General features: G+C 35.5%; 1 protein-coding gene across 2 annotated transcripts; it reads left to right on the top strand.

Annotated features, from left to right (window-relative positions):
* Nucleotides 1–1,816: 1,816 nt before the first annotated feature.
* On the top strand, nucleotides 1,817–14,459 carry LOC110716917 (DEAD-box ATP-dependent RNA helicase 1-like). 2 transcript variants are annotated; one of them, XM_021895570.1, is made up of 10 exons: nucleotides 1,817–2,024; nucleotides 2,111–2,243; nucleotides 3,932–4,166; nucleotides 4,967–5,221; nucleotides 5,892–6,046; nucleotides 6,412–6,589; nucleotides 9,576–9,763; nucleotides 12,124–12,328; nucleotides 13,249–13,351; nucleotides 13,934–14,459. In XM_021895570.1, the coding sequence occupies exons 2-10, from the start codon at nucleotides 2,125–2,127 to the stop codon at nucleotides 14,035–14,037; spliced, it is 1,542 nt and encodes a 513-aa protein (XP_021751262.1). In that variant the 5' UTR covers nucleotides 1,817–2,024; nucleotides 2,111–2,124; the 3' UTR covers nucleotides 14,038–14,459. The 2 variants fall into 2 exon arrangements, with proteins under 2 accessions (XP_021751262.1, XP_021751261.1); XM_021895569.1 differs by having other exon boundaries at nucleotides 2,106–2,243.
* Nucleotides 14,460–15,298: the final 839 nt, after the last annotated feature.

The following is a 15,298-nucleotide window of genomic DNA, read 5'->3' as shown; positions in this document are numbered from 1 at the left end:
TTAAAAGTTTTATTATACCACCACAAAAAAATCTAAAGATTGGTTTTCAACACCATCTAACGAAGTCCAACCTGTTAGTAGGGTCCAGTGGTCCACTATGTACACTTTTGGTGTCGGTGTCAGTATCACTAAGCTATTGGGTAAAAGAAAAGGAAAAAGAAAAAAAAAAACCTTAAACATGTACCCAACCACCTCCCCACTAACACCCCCTTCCTTTCCCTACCCCAAAACAGGTCCCATCCTTTTTCCCCAACTCGAAATCACCCCACCCCTAAAACCTACAAGAATTGACCACGATAAACCAACCAGTTCCACCAAAATCAAATTTTCGGACAAGATTGAAAAATTCTGGTTTAACCTAGATCGGAGGATGTTTAAAGGGAGGATGGTTATGCACAAACAATTGAATAACGAGAAGCAAAAGTGTAATTAGACGTAAATGCATACCTTGAATTTAGAGTAGTACCATTGGGTGATCAAATAGTACCATTGAACATTCAATGGTACTATGCATGTGTAGACACCTAAAAATGTCTTCCCAAAACCAAACCCGATGATGAACATCCTTTCACCGCCATTATTGGTTGGGTCAAGTATTTAATCTTAGGAGTGCTTAAAACCCACATTCAATCAAACATAGCCTGCAAATCAGTCAACAGATTATTCCAAATGTTTATTCAAACTCAGTCCAATCCACATTTCAACCCAAACCCTTTTTAATCCATTTCATATTTTTATTGATTGAGCCCGATTAATAAGTATGTAAACCCTAAACCTAATTAAACCCAAAATAGCTTAAACGACGCGCAATTATCCCGTACTTAATGCTTAAGTAAAATATAAAAATGAATTTGGACGGAATTCTGGAAAACACAAATGCCGCGACACGGCAAAAGCTGCCGCGCCACGGCAATCTCTGCCACGCCACGACAATCTCTGCCGCGCCACGGCAATCTCTACCGTGATACGGCAATTTTCTAGGGTTTCTCCGCGGCGCATTTCAATTTTAGGGTTCCGTGCTTCACCCCTCATATTTTCTCTATAAATACAAGGTTGATTTCTCAGTTTCGGGGCACAAAACAATTCTCTCTCTTTCCCTCTTATATACCAAAAAATCATTCTCTCTTTCTCTCTTATGCTCTAAGCCTAAACACTAGCCTTTCCTATTCTTCAACAATACATCCCCTAAGCACTCTCCAGAGTCCATACTTTACCCGAGATTCTAAAATTAAACCAAGGTGTGAAAGGTAGAACTGTTTGAGGGTTTGGCCCGAAATCAACTCTACTTTTATTTAATTTAATTTCAATTTTGATTTATTATTCTTTGAAGTTACTAACAATTTATTCATGATGTACCAATTTAAAAGAACGCACGGAACCTGAGTAACTAATCACTTAATTAATTACCCTTATTTTCATTCTTATTGCTAGTATCATGATTAGGGTTATTATGATTTGATTTACCAACAATATTATGGCTAAATTGCTTCCAATATTGAAGTTGATTTTATTATATTTATGATCACCATGTTGCGTGTTTAAAGGGAATATGTAATTGATATAACGCCTAATAAGATAATTTGGACGTCGGTTTAGGTTCCTTTTTAATCTTGTTGTTTAATTGAAGTGATCACAATATTTTAGAATTATATGTTGCATTAACATTCAACCAACTTAGCTTAATATAGTTATCGCAGGAATCACTTTTCATAATAAGAATCGAGTAGAAGCCAATACGAGCGAATGTGACTCCATAACTCACTTCTTTACTAGATCGAACTTGAAACCCAAAATCCTTATTTTTCAAGAACCGGGAGTCCAGGACCAGACTTGAAGCTACCAGTCCGGTTCAAGACCGCACTGCTTTCTGTCGTCCTCACAATAAAAAAACGCTGGTCTACTCTTTATGTTAAACACTTATACTTTCCCCTTGGAGCCAATTCACGTTTACGCTGAGCCGCTGCATTCATCCCTCTCTCTCCTCCATTGAAGCGCCTCTCTCTTCCTTTGAAGCAGCTTCAGAGGTATAAATTTTTTATTTTCATCCTTTCATAATCATCGAATATCAATTTCAGTCTTTTATTAATCGTTAATTTAATTGTCAGTGAAGGCCTGTTACAAACAATGGCAGAAACAACCCAAGTTCAAAAGAGCACACCAGTGCTTCCATGGATGAAAAACCCAGTTGACATTGTTGATTTTAAGGAAACCCCTTTAACTATGCTCCCTTTTCTCGACCCTAGGTATCCCCACTAAATTCCTTTTTTCTTTTTCTTTTCTTTTCTTTTTTTTTTTTTTAATGATAATTGATTTACTACTGCAATTACTGTGAAATTTTGATTAGTTTCTATTCTCATTTTTGTTTATATTTTATTTAATTTTAATTTTATTTTATTTAATTTTATTTTTTTAACTATGTTTTAGCCTAATAAAATACATGTGATGTGGTTAAGTAATATTAGTTTCTTGTTTATATTAATTTTGAAATTTTGTAAAGTTTGAACGAGAAAATGTATATGTGCATAAAAAATACATTGAATGACTGAAGGAGAGAAAATATTATGAGAAGGGTTGTAAGCTTTGAATTTTATGATAAAAGGAAAGTAGGGAGGTGAAGCATGAAGGGGACATGGGATCATGACATACAAACTTCTGCGGATTAGTGTAGATATAGATATCGATTGCTATTAGTTGAAAATTTGATATATTTGTTGTTGCATCTAGATTAGAAAGAAAAATAGATAGTTTGTGTATGTCTTCAGTGACTAGAATAATTGATGGACTTTTGTGAATGTGATGCTATGTTATGAGAAGAGATCAATGAACATTCTTGGCTTAGCTGAAGTTGGTAAGTGCTACAAAATTTGGGGATTATAATAGTGGCATGCAATTTGGTGTTAGCTTTAGGTAGTCTGGAAAATCTATTGGGGAGTGGGAGCTTTTTTACTTCAGTGGATTTAGAAATCATATTCTATACATTTGATATCAAGGACTCTAGTATATCTACAAAGAAGCCGATTCAGAAGTTTGAAGACTTTAAACTGATAATTGGCTTGGTGTCTCGTAGAGAAGAGATAGGGAAAAATCCTATATAGATTATGTTGAAGGCTATTTTCATTGGGATGCTATAGATTATACTTGGAATGTTATGTAATGCTATGAATTTTAACTTCCTAACTAATTTTATACTATGCTGTGTAGAACTTTGGGATCTTAGGTTATTTGTAAGAATGTCATTGTCATTTATGATTGTAAAGTTTCGTGTAGAGAGTGAGGGCTACTAATGGAGGCAATGCAGTTTAGTATTGGCTAGCTTTAAGTGCTTTCTAGATTAGATGGTTTATATAGACAATTTCAAATTACAAACAGGATAGCAGCACAACTGATCCAAGTTTGGGGAAGCCTTATTCTATACTTCCTTCATTTCATATTAGTTGACACATTTCATTTTGGCACGTTTGCCAATGCACACTTTTAAATGGAAATATCTTTAGTTACGTGTTAGGAAAATTTGATATTTGGAAGATAAACGTTGAGACGAATCTAACAAGAACCCACATGACTGTGTTTTTTCTTAACACTAAATCACAAAACGAAGGCAAAGTAAGTTATGTGAATAGTGCACTAAGTCAAAACATGTCAACTAAAAAGAAACGGAGGAAGTATATATTGTGGTAGTTAGAAGATTATTATTCCAAGAGTGGTGTGGTTTCTTCATTAGGATGGCCATGTTCTTATTGAAACTTATTGAATAAACATCTGAACTTCATTATCCTAAACTTATAATTTTCAGGTTAAAAGGTCAAAACCATATTGCATATTGCCATAAATGGATGGTCAAATTGAATAAACTTGAACTTCCAAGCCAAGTTTGGACCATTATTTATTCTATTGGATTGATTGATGGTGTAGTGTATTAATTCTTTTTCAGATTGGATAAGGCTTTGAAGAATGTCCATATCTCTTCACTATTTCCTGTACAAGTTGCTGTTTGGCAAGAGACTATAGGTCCTGGTGCTTTTGAGCGTGACCTATGTGTAAACTCACCCACTGGAAGTGGAAAAACTTTGTCTTATGCTCTGCCAATAGTGCAGAAGCTAGCTACACACTCTGTGAAATGTTTGCGTGCATTGGTGGTGTTGCCCACTCGTGATTTAGCTGTGCAGGTTTGTTATTTTAGGACTCTTAGTTTCTCAATTTATATATTTATACATCTAATTCTGGCTTTGACATCTTATGATTCTGTTAGTCATGAGTCTTTCCTCAGCTATCATTTGTTTCCTAGTAGTTGTGCGCAAATGTGCCATGTGATACATATATTGGACTAATTGGAGGTTGGAGACTGACTTAGCTTCTTTGATTTATTAATGACACTAGATTGTCGATCCCCTGAAGGTCTTTACATGTATTCTGTTGAAAGCTAATAACTTTTGGTCTTTGAGTTGTGCTTGTGATCAGTGCAGCTAACAGCTGATTTATTATTATTTTTTTTATTCTCAAAGGGGATTAGAAATCCATTTACTCTGTATTGTTAACGAGATTAAATTGAATAATTTATAATTTAATCCGTTACATTATACTTTGTAGTTCCAATCTTTGTTTTCTTATACAGTTGATGTTAGAAAAAAAATCATTAATTTTTAGTTTATTATAGATATTAATTACCTCCAAAACTAATGAAAACACACTTGCAAAAGAAAGGAAAATGATTAATTTTTCAATGTTTGTAGTCTAGAATAGAGATCTAAAAAAAGATTAAAACTGTTATATAAATTAAAGAACTTGCTTCCTATTAATTGAGGTCAGTAGAAAGTTAAACTGCTCAAAATAGATAATCAGAACGCATAATTAAGTGGCATCATGGAGGTAGCTATCTTGCTGGTGTGAATCTAGATTTAAAAACAGGGGAATGTGGTAAGTAATCGTGAAGGCATGCATTCATATACTTTTGTTTCTAAAATTTCAGGTCAAAAAAGTCTTTGATGATATTGCTGCAGCAGTTGGCTTGTCTGTTGGTTTGGCTGTTGGGCAGTCCTCACTTGCTGATGAAATTTCAGCACTAGTTAAAGCACCAAGACTTGAGGCTGGCTTCTGTTATGACCCTGAAGATCATGCAAACAAATCACGAAGTGCTGTAGACATACTGGTAGCAACTCCTGGAAGGCTTATGGACCATATCAATACTACTAAAGGCTTCACACTTGAGCATCTACGTTATCTTGTAGGTAGCATACCTTTCTCCTTAATTATCTGCACTGTAGCTTGTTGGCCCTATTAGCAGTACCAAAAATTTGTTGGATACAATTATAGTACAATAGTTTGAGACATTTTGGTTGTTCCTCTTTGTGTTTAGTTTCCTTATCCTCCGAAGAGCTTGATACATTTAATCATCTGTAGTGGAAAAGCCATTTTTCATACTGAGTGATGGAAAAAAATTATAATTTTTCTTTGTCAGTTCTTATTTGCACATCTACACCCCCCCTCATATCCTTGCATAAATGATAGGTGTTTTTGTGAAAGATATATTAATGTCTTAGCGACATATCTTTAAATTCCCAGCTTGTTTTTGTCACGAATAGGATTACTAAACTAGATATATCTTATTATTCATGAATAAAAATGAGGTCATGTTGGCATGTTGCTTAGTCCATCAACTTGGGATAAGCCTTTTTGATGATTAAGGAACTTATATCTCCAAAATAACTGCTTAAATTTAGGAGTGAATTGCCAGTTTTGTCAGAACTCTCTGAAGTTTGTAATCTCATGGCCCTTTTATTCTCACCTTGGTTTTAGTGCAAAAGGAAACATACGGATTTCGGATCTCGAACCCTGTTTAATATATGCTGTTTGATTCCATATGTAAATTTGATGTTGTTTGGTTAATGATGTAGGTAGTTGATGAAACTGACCGATTATTAGGGGAGGCCTATCAGTCATGGTTGCCCGCTGTGCTCAAGTTGTCCAGTCCAAATGACGAAGTGTTTGCACCTTGTGTTGAAGCCTTTTCTGCTTCAATATGTGGTTCTTTCAAAACCATTCGGAGATTGTGAGTATGATTGTTGTTCATTCCATCCCTAATTATGTATTTAATATGTTCTGGGTTAGCTCTTGCTTAACTTTTCTTTTTTGTTTGTTCTTGATTTATCTTACCTTAATGGATTGGGGCCGAGCTAGTCATAATTGTGTTGAAGACCTGTTCTTGTTTGATTGGATATAACATCTAGGTGATGAAAATCACAATTTAGTCAATATCCTTGCATGTAATGTTCTGCTATCATTACTTGAATCAGCATTGTTTTCATTTGTGAATGATTGTACTTTGAGCTTTCATCCTGCAAGAATTCATTATGTATAATTAATGCTCTTCTGTGCTTCAGGCTTGACCTTGAGTTTATCTTCATTCTATTGCAGTGGAGTTGAGAGGGGTTTTAAGGATAAAGCTAATCCCAGGCTTGTGAAGATGCTTTTCTCTGCTACACTGACCCGAAATCCTAGCAAACTTGATCTGCTGGATCTTCATCACCCTTTATTCTTAACAACTGGTCTATCACGTTATGCGTTTCCTGAAAAGCTTGAGTTTTTCAAAGTGGTAAGGCAGATTGTTTGTACTAGTGATATTATTGCAGTGTCAATATGTATTTTTCTTGAAGTGATTATATTAGATGGTGATGTGCTTGTGCAATGTTCATCTCGTTGTCTAATTTTTTCTGGATTCCCATTTACAGGTCATTTTAATTTAACCAATTTTGTTCTTCATTTTTACCTAGGCAGAAGTAGAATTTGGTCTCCGCAAACTAAGTGTAAAACTTAAGGGACGGCATGTTGACAATAATGGTACACAAAGTGTTCTATAAATTTGTATGGTGGTCCATAAATATAGGTGAAGCTGCTGACATGAATGTTACCCAAGAAGAAAGACCTTGATATTTAGCAATTTAATAAACAAACTCTAATATTAGGATATGAGGTCATGTCGGATTGTTTTAATCTTATGTATGCTAGTTAGATTAGAGCAGTTGTTCCCAACATACTACGAAGTATAATACTAGGGGAGGAAGTGAAGCTAGCGCAGTTAATTTTCACAATGTAGCTCAAGCAGAGTTTGTGCTGGCATTGCACTCTCAATGCAACTCTCAATTAGAATTTTCAGTCACTGGACATATATTTGGCCTGCCTTTGGTTTTCACATTCTTTGAAGATAGAAGATCATGAAAACCTTGGTACATGAACATTGTAGTAACTGCAACAAGTTGCTAAAGCTCTTGGGTAAGATGGGTGATTGGTACAATTTTTTCGTAAATGCTGAAATTAATGTAGCATACCTTAAAAGAGTACCCAGCAGCTACATGTTAATTACTAACCATATTTATAGCCACAGTAGTAATATTCTGAGAGTACCCGCTGAACAATGTGCCCACTGCAAAACTCAAGTATGTTAAAGTATAGGTTTTCTAAGTGCATAGCAATTATAAAGTATAGGTTTTCTAAGTTCTGATTTCTGTAGGATTGGATTATTGGAGATTAAGGTGTATGTCATATATTTTTGTTTGATTATAGCTTATTCAATGGAGATTAAATCCAAGATATCACATATATAATTATTACTCACAAGATGGTTAATCGGCAGTTTATGCCGAGAATTCAAAAGGGACATGTCAAAATAGCATTGATAAAAAATGGGATTTAAGATAGCAATTGGGCTTTATGGCATTCTTATTGAGGTTTGGAGATGTTTGGGAGAAAGAGGAATTGATTGGTTGGCAACATTCTTCAACAAGATTTGAGGAATTTATGGATGCCAATGAAGTGGATGAATTGTTCTCTTTGTATAAGAACAAAGGTGGTGTCCTTATGCCAACATCAAGGGATCAAACTAATGAGTCATATAACTTTGGGAGCGAGTGATTGAACAAAGGTTAAGGAAAAGTGTAAAGATCTAGAAGAACCAAATTGGCTTTATGCTTGGAAGATCGATTGTGGAGGAAATTCATTTTATGAGGTAGCTAATGTAGAATTATCAAGATAAGAAGAATTTACATGTGGTTTTTATTGATTAGTATAAGGCCTATGACAAGGTATCAAGGAAGATACTTTGGCGGGCTTTAACAAGGAAAGTCATTTCACGGAAAGATGTTGACATCATGTATCAGTATGTATTTTTAGATAAATTTCAGCTTCATTGTAGCGATCTTACATTTCTAGAGAGACAACAATCTATTTAAACCATTCCAATAACTCACCATAGTGTTGGCAATAAGCCTATTTTACAGGTCTATATCCAATGGAGCCAAAGACCCAAATCATATTTTGCTTTAGATATGTAGTCGTATGGAAACAACCTTCTTGTTGGTACCAATGGTATAAATTGGATTGACCTCATCGTCAATTGCATATTTCATAACTTGCATGCCCCACCTAGGGCGGGAGCCTTGTAGAGGCAATGGTATAATTCTGATTTTGATAGGTTGAATTCTCCTATAAATCATGACTTTGTTCCTTTTGTCCCCTTTTATTTGCCTCGTTTTCCTTCTTTGGATTGCCCCATATTAAAATGATCACTAGGGATTGACATTTTACTCTCACATTCACCCCATTGGTCACGATATTTTTGTCTCATATCAACTCCATTCAACCAAAATTAATGGGGCAAGCCAGAAGGGGGTAGGGGGAAAGTTTTTACTTTTGAACTAATCAAAGTATGCTGATAAATTAGCATTGAGGGTTGAGGCTATAAAATGGAATGATGTGTTTTAGCTAGGAAAAACCCAGCTTTCTCATTTTTGTTTGAGTCTCCATGTCCTCCCTTTACCAGTTTTTTCTAATGAAAGATAACCCCATGAGCTTTTGCTTACATGATTGACGAGAAACAAAGAGGATCTCTGCCCTTGCTTCATTTAGGGTTTGCAGCATTGTCATTCGGGCCATAGCTTCTAGTACGCCTACCTTATTATGGCTTCACTGCACGTGCATGCTACCTTTGGCCTCCATGTCAATGTGGTTATGACTTCAAGCATAGAAACTTTCCATAGTGTTGTGTATAGGGTCTGTGACTGTAAGACATGGCCTTATCCATGTTGTTAGACTTTTTGTTACTGAATCAATATCACTGGTGCTGTTTTACGAGAATAAGGATTATGTATACATTTAATAAGCCATCTGGTTTATTATAATCCAAAGATTACGAATAAACAAGTGCTTCATTTTTGTTTTAAAATGGACTTTTCATTTAAGTAATTTGAGGTGAAACATATGGTCTCAGACTCTCAGATATCCCATGACACTTTTTGTCAAAGAATCCTCTGCCATGTTGTGGTGCAATAAGGCATTGCTTGAATATGTTCCTGGTGTCACACAATTAAAGAAAAACCCTAAGAAAAAAAGTTTTTTTTTTTTTTTTTATTTAAAAAAAAAAAAAAAAAAAAAAAACCCGGCAAATGGATGCTGTAATACAAGATATGATACAATGGTGTTAGAAGTTTTCAATTTGCCATGTTAATAAATTGGTAAGTCGGGTTTTATAATATAAATATGGATTTGCTTTTGCTGAGATTCTCTGTTGTACATTATCTGTGCAGATTTGTGAATCAAATGATAAAGCCCTGTATCTAGTGGCCCTTCTTCAAAAGTTAAGAGGCGAGAAATGCATTGTTTTTACATCATCCAAAAATATGACCCATAGGCTATGCAGCTTGCTGAAATGTTTTGGAAATCTTGAAATGAGAATCAAGGGATACTCAAGTTGTCAACACCAGGCTGTGAGAAGGTGTGTTTTTTGCCCCTCCTTTCCTGTCCTTCCCCACTAATGATGCATTAAATAAGATGATGCATTTTAAAATACACTTATGTAATGCACCGTTATTGCTTTTTACAAAAATATACACTTATAATACCTCGGTTTCTTATTTTGTGCAACAAAATCTCTTGCACGTTTCCCAAGACAAAACTTTTAAGGGGGTTAATTAAAGTAATAAGAGACAAATAAATAAGATAATTAATCACCACCATCCCACCAAATTAGCATTAACAGCCACCATATCACCACCAATACCAACACCCACCCACCACTCATCTACCCAAACCACCAGAAACTCACCCACCACCCACCCTACCACCAGTAACCCACCCAAAATCTACCACGCAGCCACTGAATCGCCAAAATCGACCCAACATCCACCCCACCTAGCCCACACCCTACCCAAAACCACCCTCAGGTACACCACCACCACTAATCACCCCCATCCACCACACCACAACACCATCCCACTCCATACTCACGCACAATTAGCCACAACAACTACAAGTAGCAACCATCAAAACCACCTCTAAAACTACTCCTCAACACAAACCAACCTTTAGGGTTCAATTTCAATGAGGAGCATGGACTTGACGAGGAGAGGATGCAGCGATCTCGACGAGGAGGGGAGATTGAGCGGCAGCAACTTCGATCTTGACAAGTAGGGGCAGCGAAAATTTATCCTTGACGAGGAGGAAGGTAGATGACGACTTTTATGGGGGAAGAGGAAGTGGCGGTGACGAAGGGCGGTCAAATTTACCGGTGGTGGTGGTTGTTGTGAGGGAGAGGAGAGAAAATATGGTGGTGGTTCGGTGGTTGTGAGAGAAGAGAGAGAATAATGGTGGACTTGGTGGTGAGGGTGGTGATTGAGGAGGAGAGAAAATGTCGGTGTGGGTGGTGGATGTGGTTGTGAGGTTGGAGAGATAAGGTAGGTTAGGGTTTAATTGAGGGATGATTAAGCTAGGATATAAGGGGGTGTTTGGTTCATCAAGTTGGAATGGATTGGTATGGAATCTCATATTAGAGAGGTATGGATTCTGAAACACATACTAATCCAAAGTTGTTTGGTTTTATTATTGGAATGGATTCTATCCTTCATTAATAGAATAGATTGTGAATCTTAGAGGGAGGGGTGGGTATGGAATTCCATGGATATGTGGGTAGTTAGAACCCCTTTGGATATGAGATTCCATTACTAAAAACCTCAACCAAACAAAAAAAACTAGATGAAATAGATTCTAACTCCATTCCAAATGATCCAACCAAACGACCCGTAAGTTAATATCATATGATTTAAGGTGTTGATTATATTAAAGGGTTTATTGGTAAATTTACATAAAAAAATTTACTTTAAAAGGAAAGATTTTTTTGTTGCACATAACTTGTAATATCCCGTTTTGGCAAAAGCTGCACAAAATAAGAAACGGAGGTAGTATAATGCATCACTATTGCTTTTTAGAATGTGTAAGAAGTAATATTGATATGAAGTAATATATTCATTCAATTTTTAAAGCAATTAATTCTGCGTTGGATTAATATTTATTGTTAGTTAAAACGGGCACATACTAGAGTACTGGAAGAAAAATTTCGAGTTGTGACAGAGGATGTGGTGGAATAAGTTAATTGTTGCCGTAAGCTTTTGGCGTTCTTGGGAATTATTTAGGACCCATAAAACTGAGAAAAGTTGATGGCTGTATCCTGTATGTATCTTTTAGCGAGAGATCTTATTTGCTGGTGAAGACCTACTAATGGATAACCGGTAAAATTCTAATTGGAAAAAAAAATAAATAAATAAATAAATAACTGAGGTAAAATTTGATGCATATCTTATTTTGCTTATGTTTGACATATAGAGGTTTGTTATACTAAAACAAGTATTGTTAATATTAAACTTGAAAAATGAGTCTCTTACTCTCTTCCTACCCTCTCCCCCTGTCTCCCCAGTCATACACCTTGGAAGTCATGCATAACCATGAAGAGAATTTGATTACCATACATTTATCTTTGGTGTACTATAGAGTTCCACAATAAAACTCTGAATTTGATTAGGTATAACAATGGCTTGTGATAACATTCTAGTATTGTTAATTTAAGTCCCTTCCCCGCCTTTCTCTTTAGCAAATAAGGTTTTGCATTTAATGCTGGTAACTCTACTTCTGGATTTAGATTGAGAAATGGTTATACATGGATTTACTTCTTAAATCACATCTGCTATGTTTTTGGTGTATTGGCTTTCTGCTTTTTATTGATAAATTTAATTTGATCACTTGTCTCAATAATGTGCAAGGAAAAAGCCATAAATTGAAGTGTAAATTTCTCATGTTTTGCAGCAAAACACTAGATGCATTTCGGAAAGGAGAAGTGGAGGTGCTCGTTTCTTCTGATAACCTGTCCCGAGGAACAGATGTTGAAGCAGTAGCAAATGTCATTATCTATGATGTGCCACGTTACATCAAAGCATATCTTCATCGTGCTGGAAGGACAGCTAGAGCATTCCAAATAGGGCGCTGCTTTACATTGCTTCTAAAAGATGAAGTAAGCTGCTGCGCTTCTTTGACATATACTTCTGTTTTAATTAGATAAAATACTTCTATTTTTTGCACTATTTACACGTTCTTCTTTCTTTGGTGATTCATACATAACAAAAAAACAGTCACTTTAGATCTTGTTAGATTTGTCTCGAAGTATATAATAAAAAAAAATATTATAACTTTTTCATTTGCCTACATTTTACTTATTAATGATTAAGGATGTTAATGGTTGAAGTTATCTATCGACAAGTGTGAAAAGTGAAGTGTTTCAACGGAAAATAAGATCAGAGGAAGTATGTATGTCTAGTTAAGTGATGAAAACGTTGTTTCTTAAACCATGATGCCCTCGAAGAATGGAAAAGGAAGTACCATACTGGAAATTTTGAATTACCTGTATTACATGATTTTACTTTGAACTACTATCCTGAATTGAACTTCTTGACATTGAAAATGATATAAGGACAGGTATAGGTAGTGGCGGGAAAAGAAACACAAGTGAGTGTGTCTAAAGAGATAAAGTATTGATGTAATGGAGAGAGTGGAATAAAAAAAATATTTTTCTTGATCAGGAAAGAGATAATTGTCATCTTTTTTTCTTTTCCTGTGCATATTTCAGAGTATGGATGTTTTGTTTTGGGATGGAGGGAGTGTGGCATGATCACTAGATTTACATTTCTTGTAAATGATATTTTTTGTATAGATATTATTGTTTTTTCTGAAATATGAGTATCTGTTTACCTAAGTATATTGTTAAGCATGAGATTTGATTTTTCGATGTAACAATCTTATACGTATAAAACAATTGTTTTATTTACTTTTATATGTTTTGGGTGTGTATTGTGTGTCTTTATTTGTGTGAAGAGGGGAGGGGGTGATAGGTGGATTTCCGCATAAATTTATTCAAGTTGTACCTCTCTAATTCAGATGAAGAAGTTCAAGGCACTGCAACAGAAAGCAGAGATCAGCTCTACAGTTTTCCCTCTTTCTTCGGAGTCAATTCAGTCCCTTCAGCCTGCTTACACATCTGGTAATTCAGTTACCTACCTGCAGGCGTGTACATTATGAATGAAATGTGATGTTTCTGAAATTTAATTTAGTTTCTCCGTGCCTTATAATTCTTTCTAAAATGTTGCAGTAGTTGGATTGAACGAATTTTCTTGAAATTTTAAAATCTTGAACTTCTTTAATATACTTCCTCTGTTTTTTAATACTTGCAACACAATTTTTTACGGTTTTTAAGAATAGTGGGCCTTACATGATATAATTCACTTAAAATGGAGGTGAGAGATTGTTAGGAGTATAATTTGGTGGTCTATGAGCTTAAAATAAGGGTAATAGTACAACTTTCAACAAAAAAAACTTTCCAATTGTAGTGTGTTGTTATGAAATTTCCATTTTAGGGTAGTCTTGCAAGTATTAAAAAACGAGGAAGTATCCACATTACGTCGGTGTTGTTTACTTCTGATGTTCCCATGCTAGAATGTACCACTGCTCCTTTCAATCTATATTTCTGTTATATCTTCTGTATTAGGATGTGTATGATGGCTCATGTCCACCTTATGTATTCTGATCTGATATGCTAAAACCGGTCTTCTCTTTGATTTTTCAGCTTTTGATAAGTTGAAAGAGAATGTAGAATCAGAAGCATTTCGTAAACGCAAGGTTAACTTCAAGTCTACAAAGCCAAGCAGAGCTAAGACAGCGAAAGTATAGTAGGCATATAAATATTATCTATTCTCCAACAAGAGCGCATCACACCTGTGGTGACGGGTGGAATTGACAGCACCGGGAGTGTATACTTGCTGAAAATGCGCCTGACTGATCGTCACTGACTTTTGAAACAGGAGTAGAGAATGATAGTGATGTGGGTGATTGGGTGAAGCCTGAAGAGGAATTAGCAAGTGGTTTAATACTTGTGGTATTATGGGCTATGTGTACTCGAAGAGCTGGGTTTCAAATTTTGAATCGGTTTTAGGATAGCAGTTAAATTTGATGTACATCGAATCGGATTCAAGATACTAAATCTTCTCAAATTTTGTTTAGCAGTCCAAATTTTGTATGCCTTGGATCTCATTAATGAATATGGTTGCATACTAGTCCAAATGTATTGGAGTTCCTTTGGATGTTCACTCAAAGTTGTTTGTAAACCAATGTGACCCTTTAGTGCAACCAAATATCAAAGGGTAATAGGAAAGCTCATCCATCTCATAATAACCAACATCGCTTATACTCCCCCTAGTCCCTATGTTACATGAACTCGAGTACTCATGTCCGACACGGGTGCGTGTCCAAGCGTCCGGCTCAGCTATTTTGTGAAAAATTTCATGATTTTGAACTAAAAATGAAGTGTCCAAATGTCATATCCATGTCCAAGTGTCGAGGGTCCGACATGAGTTCTTGAGGTGAAATAAAGAGTCCATATAACATACTCTCCACATTTTTAGTGAGCTCATCCAACTAGTACGTGACAGGATTACGTATTTGCAAGCTAAAAAGTGTTGTATAATTCTCAAAATTTTCTTAAAAATAGAATTTTATTGGCATCTTCCTTTGCTCTCAACCCTCACTGCTTATATACACACCATTAGTGACTGGGCATTTTGTTAGGGACATCACTTGTTTACTAGAAAATCAACCACTAGTTTCCGCATTTTGTTAGGGACATCACTTGTTTACTAGAAATCCAAACGCATTTTGTAGTTGCGAGTTCATCAACTAAAGTTGAATACTCTCTTTGTTTCTATAAGATTGTCTTAAGCATTTAGTTCACCTTGTTAAGAAGCAATTACAACTTGTGAAAGTTGGTGAATATGGGTGGGCACAATTATGAGAGCCTAGCAAGAGCAAATGGGTTGAAAGGGGGAAAATTAACCAATTGGTCTACCGTTCACTTCTAGTTGCAACACCTTGACTTTCACGTTTGCCAATGCATAATTTTAATCCTCCATAAATTAGATATTGCGAAATTATTAAT

Source organism: Chenopodium quinoa, unplaced genomic scaffold, assembly GCF_001683475.1.
Source record: "Chenopodium quinoa cultivar QQ74 unplaced genomic scaffold, ASM168347v1, whole genome shotgun sequence".
Lineage (NCBI taxonomy): Eukaryota > Viridiplantae > Streptophyta > Magnoliopsida > Caryophyllales > Amaranthaceae > Chenopodium > Chenopodium quinoa.
Note: the sequence above shows the minus strand (reverse complement) of the source record. Positions and strands in the feature narration are given on the sequence as shown.

Excerpts from the sequence above, each read along its gene's own strand:
- LOC110716917 (XM_021895570.1), top strand. The coding sequence starts at position 2,125 with ATGGCAGAAACAACCCAAGTTCAAAAGAGCACACCAGTGCTTCCATGG. Across the intron at positions 5,222-5,891 it reads TTGAGCATCTACGTTATCTT|GTAGTTGATGAAACTGACCG; the intron begins GTAGGTAGCATA and ends TTAATGATGTAG. Across the intron at positions 6,590-9,575 it reads AGCTTGAGTTTTTCAAAGTG|ATTTGTGAATCAAATGATAA; the intron begins GTAAGGCAGATT and ends TTATCTGTGCAG.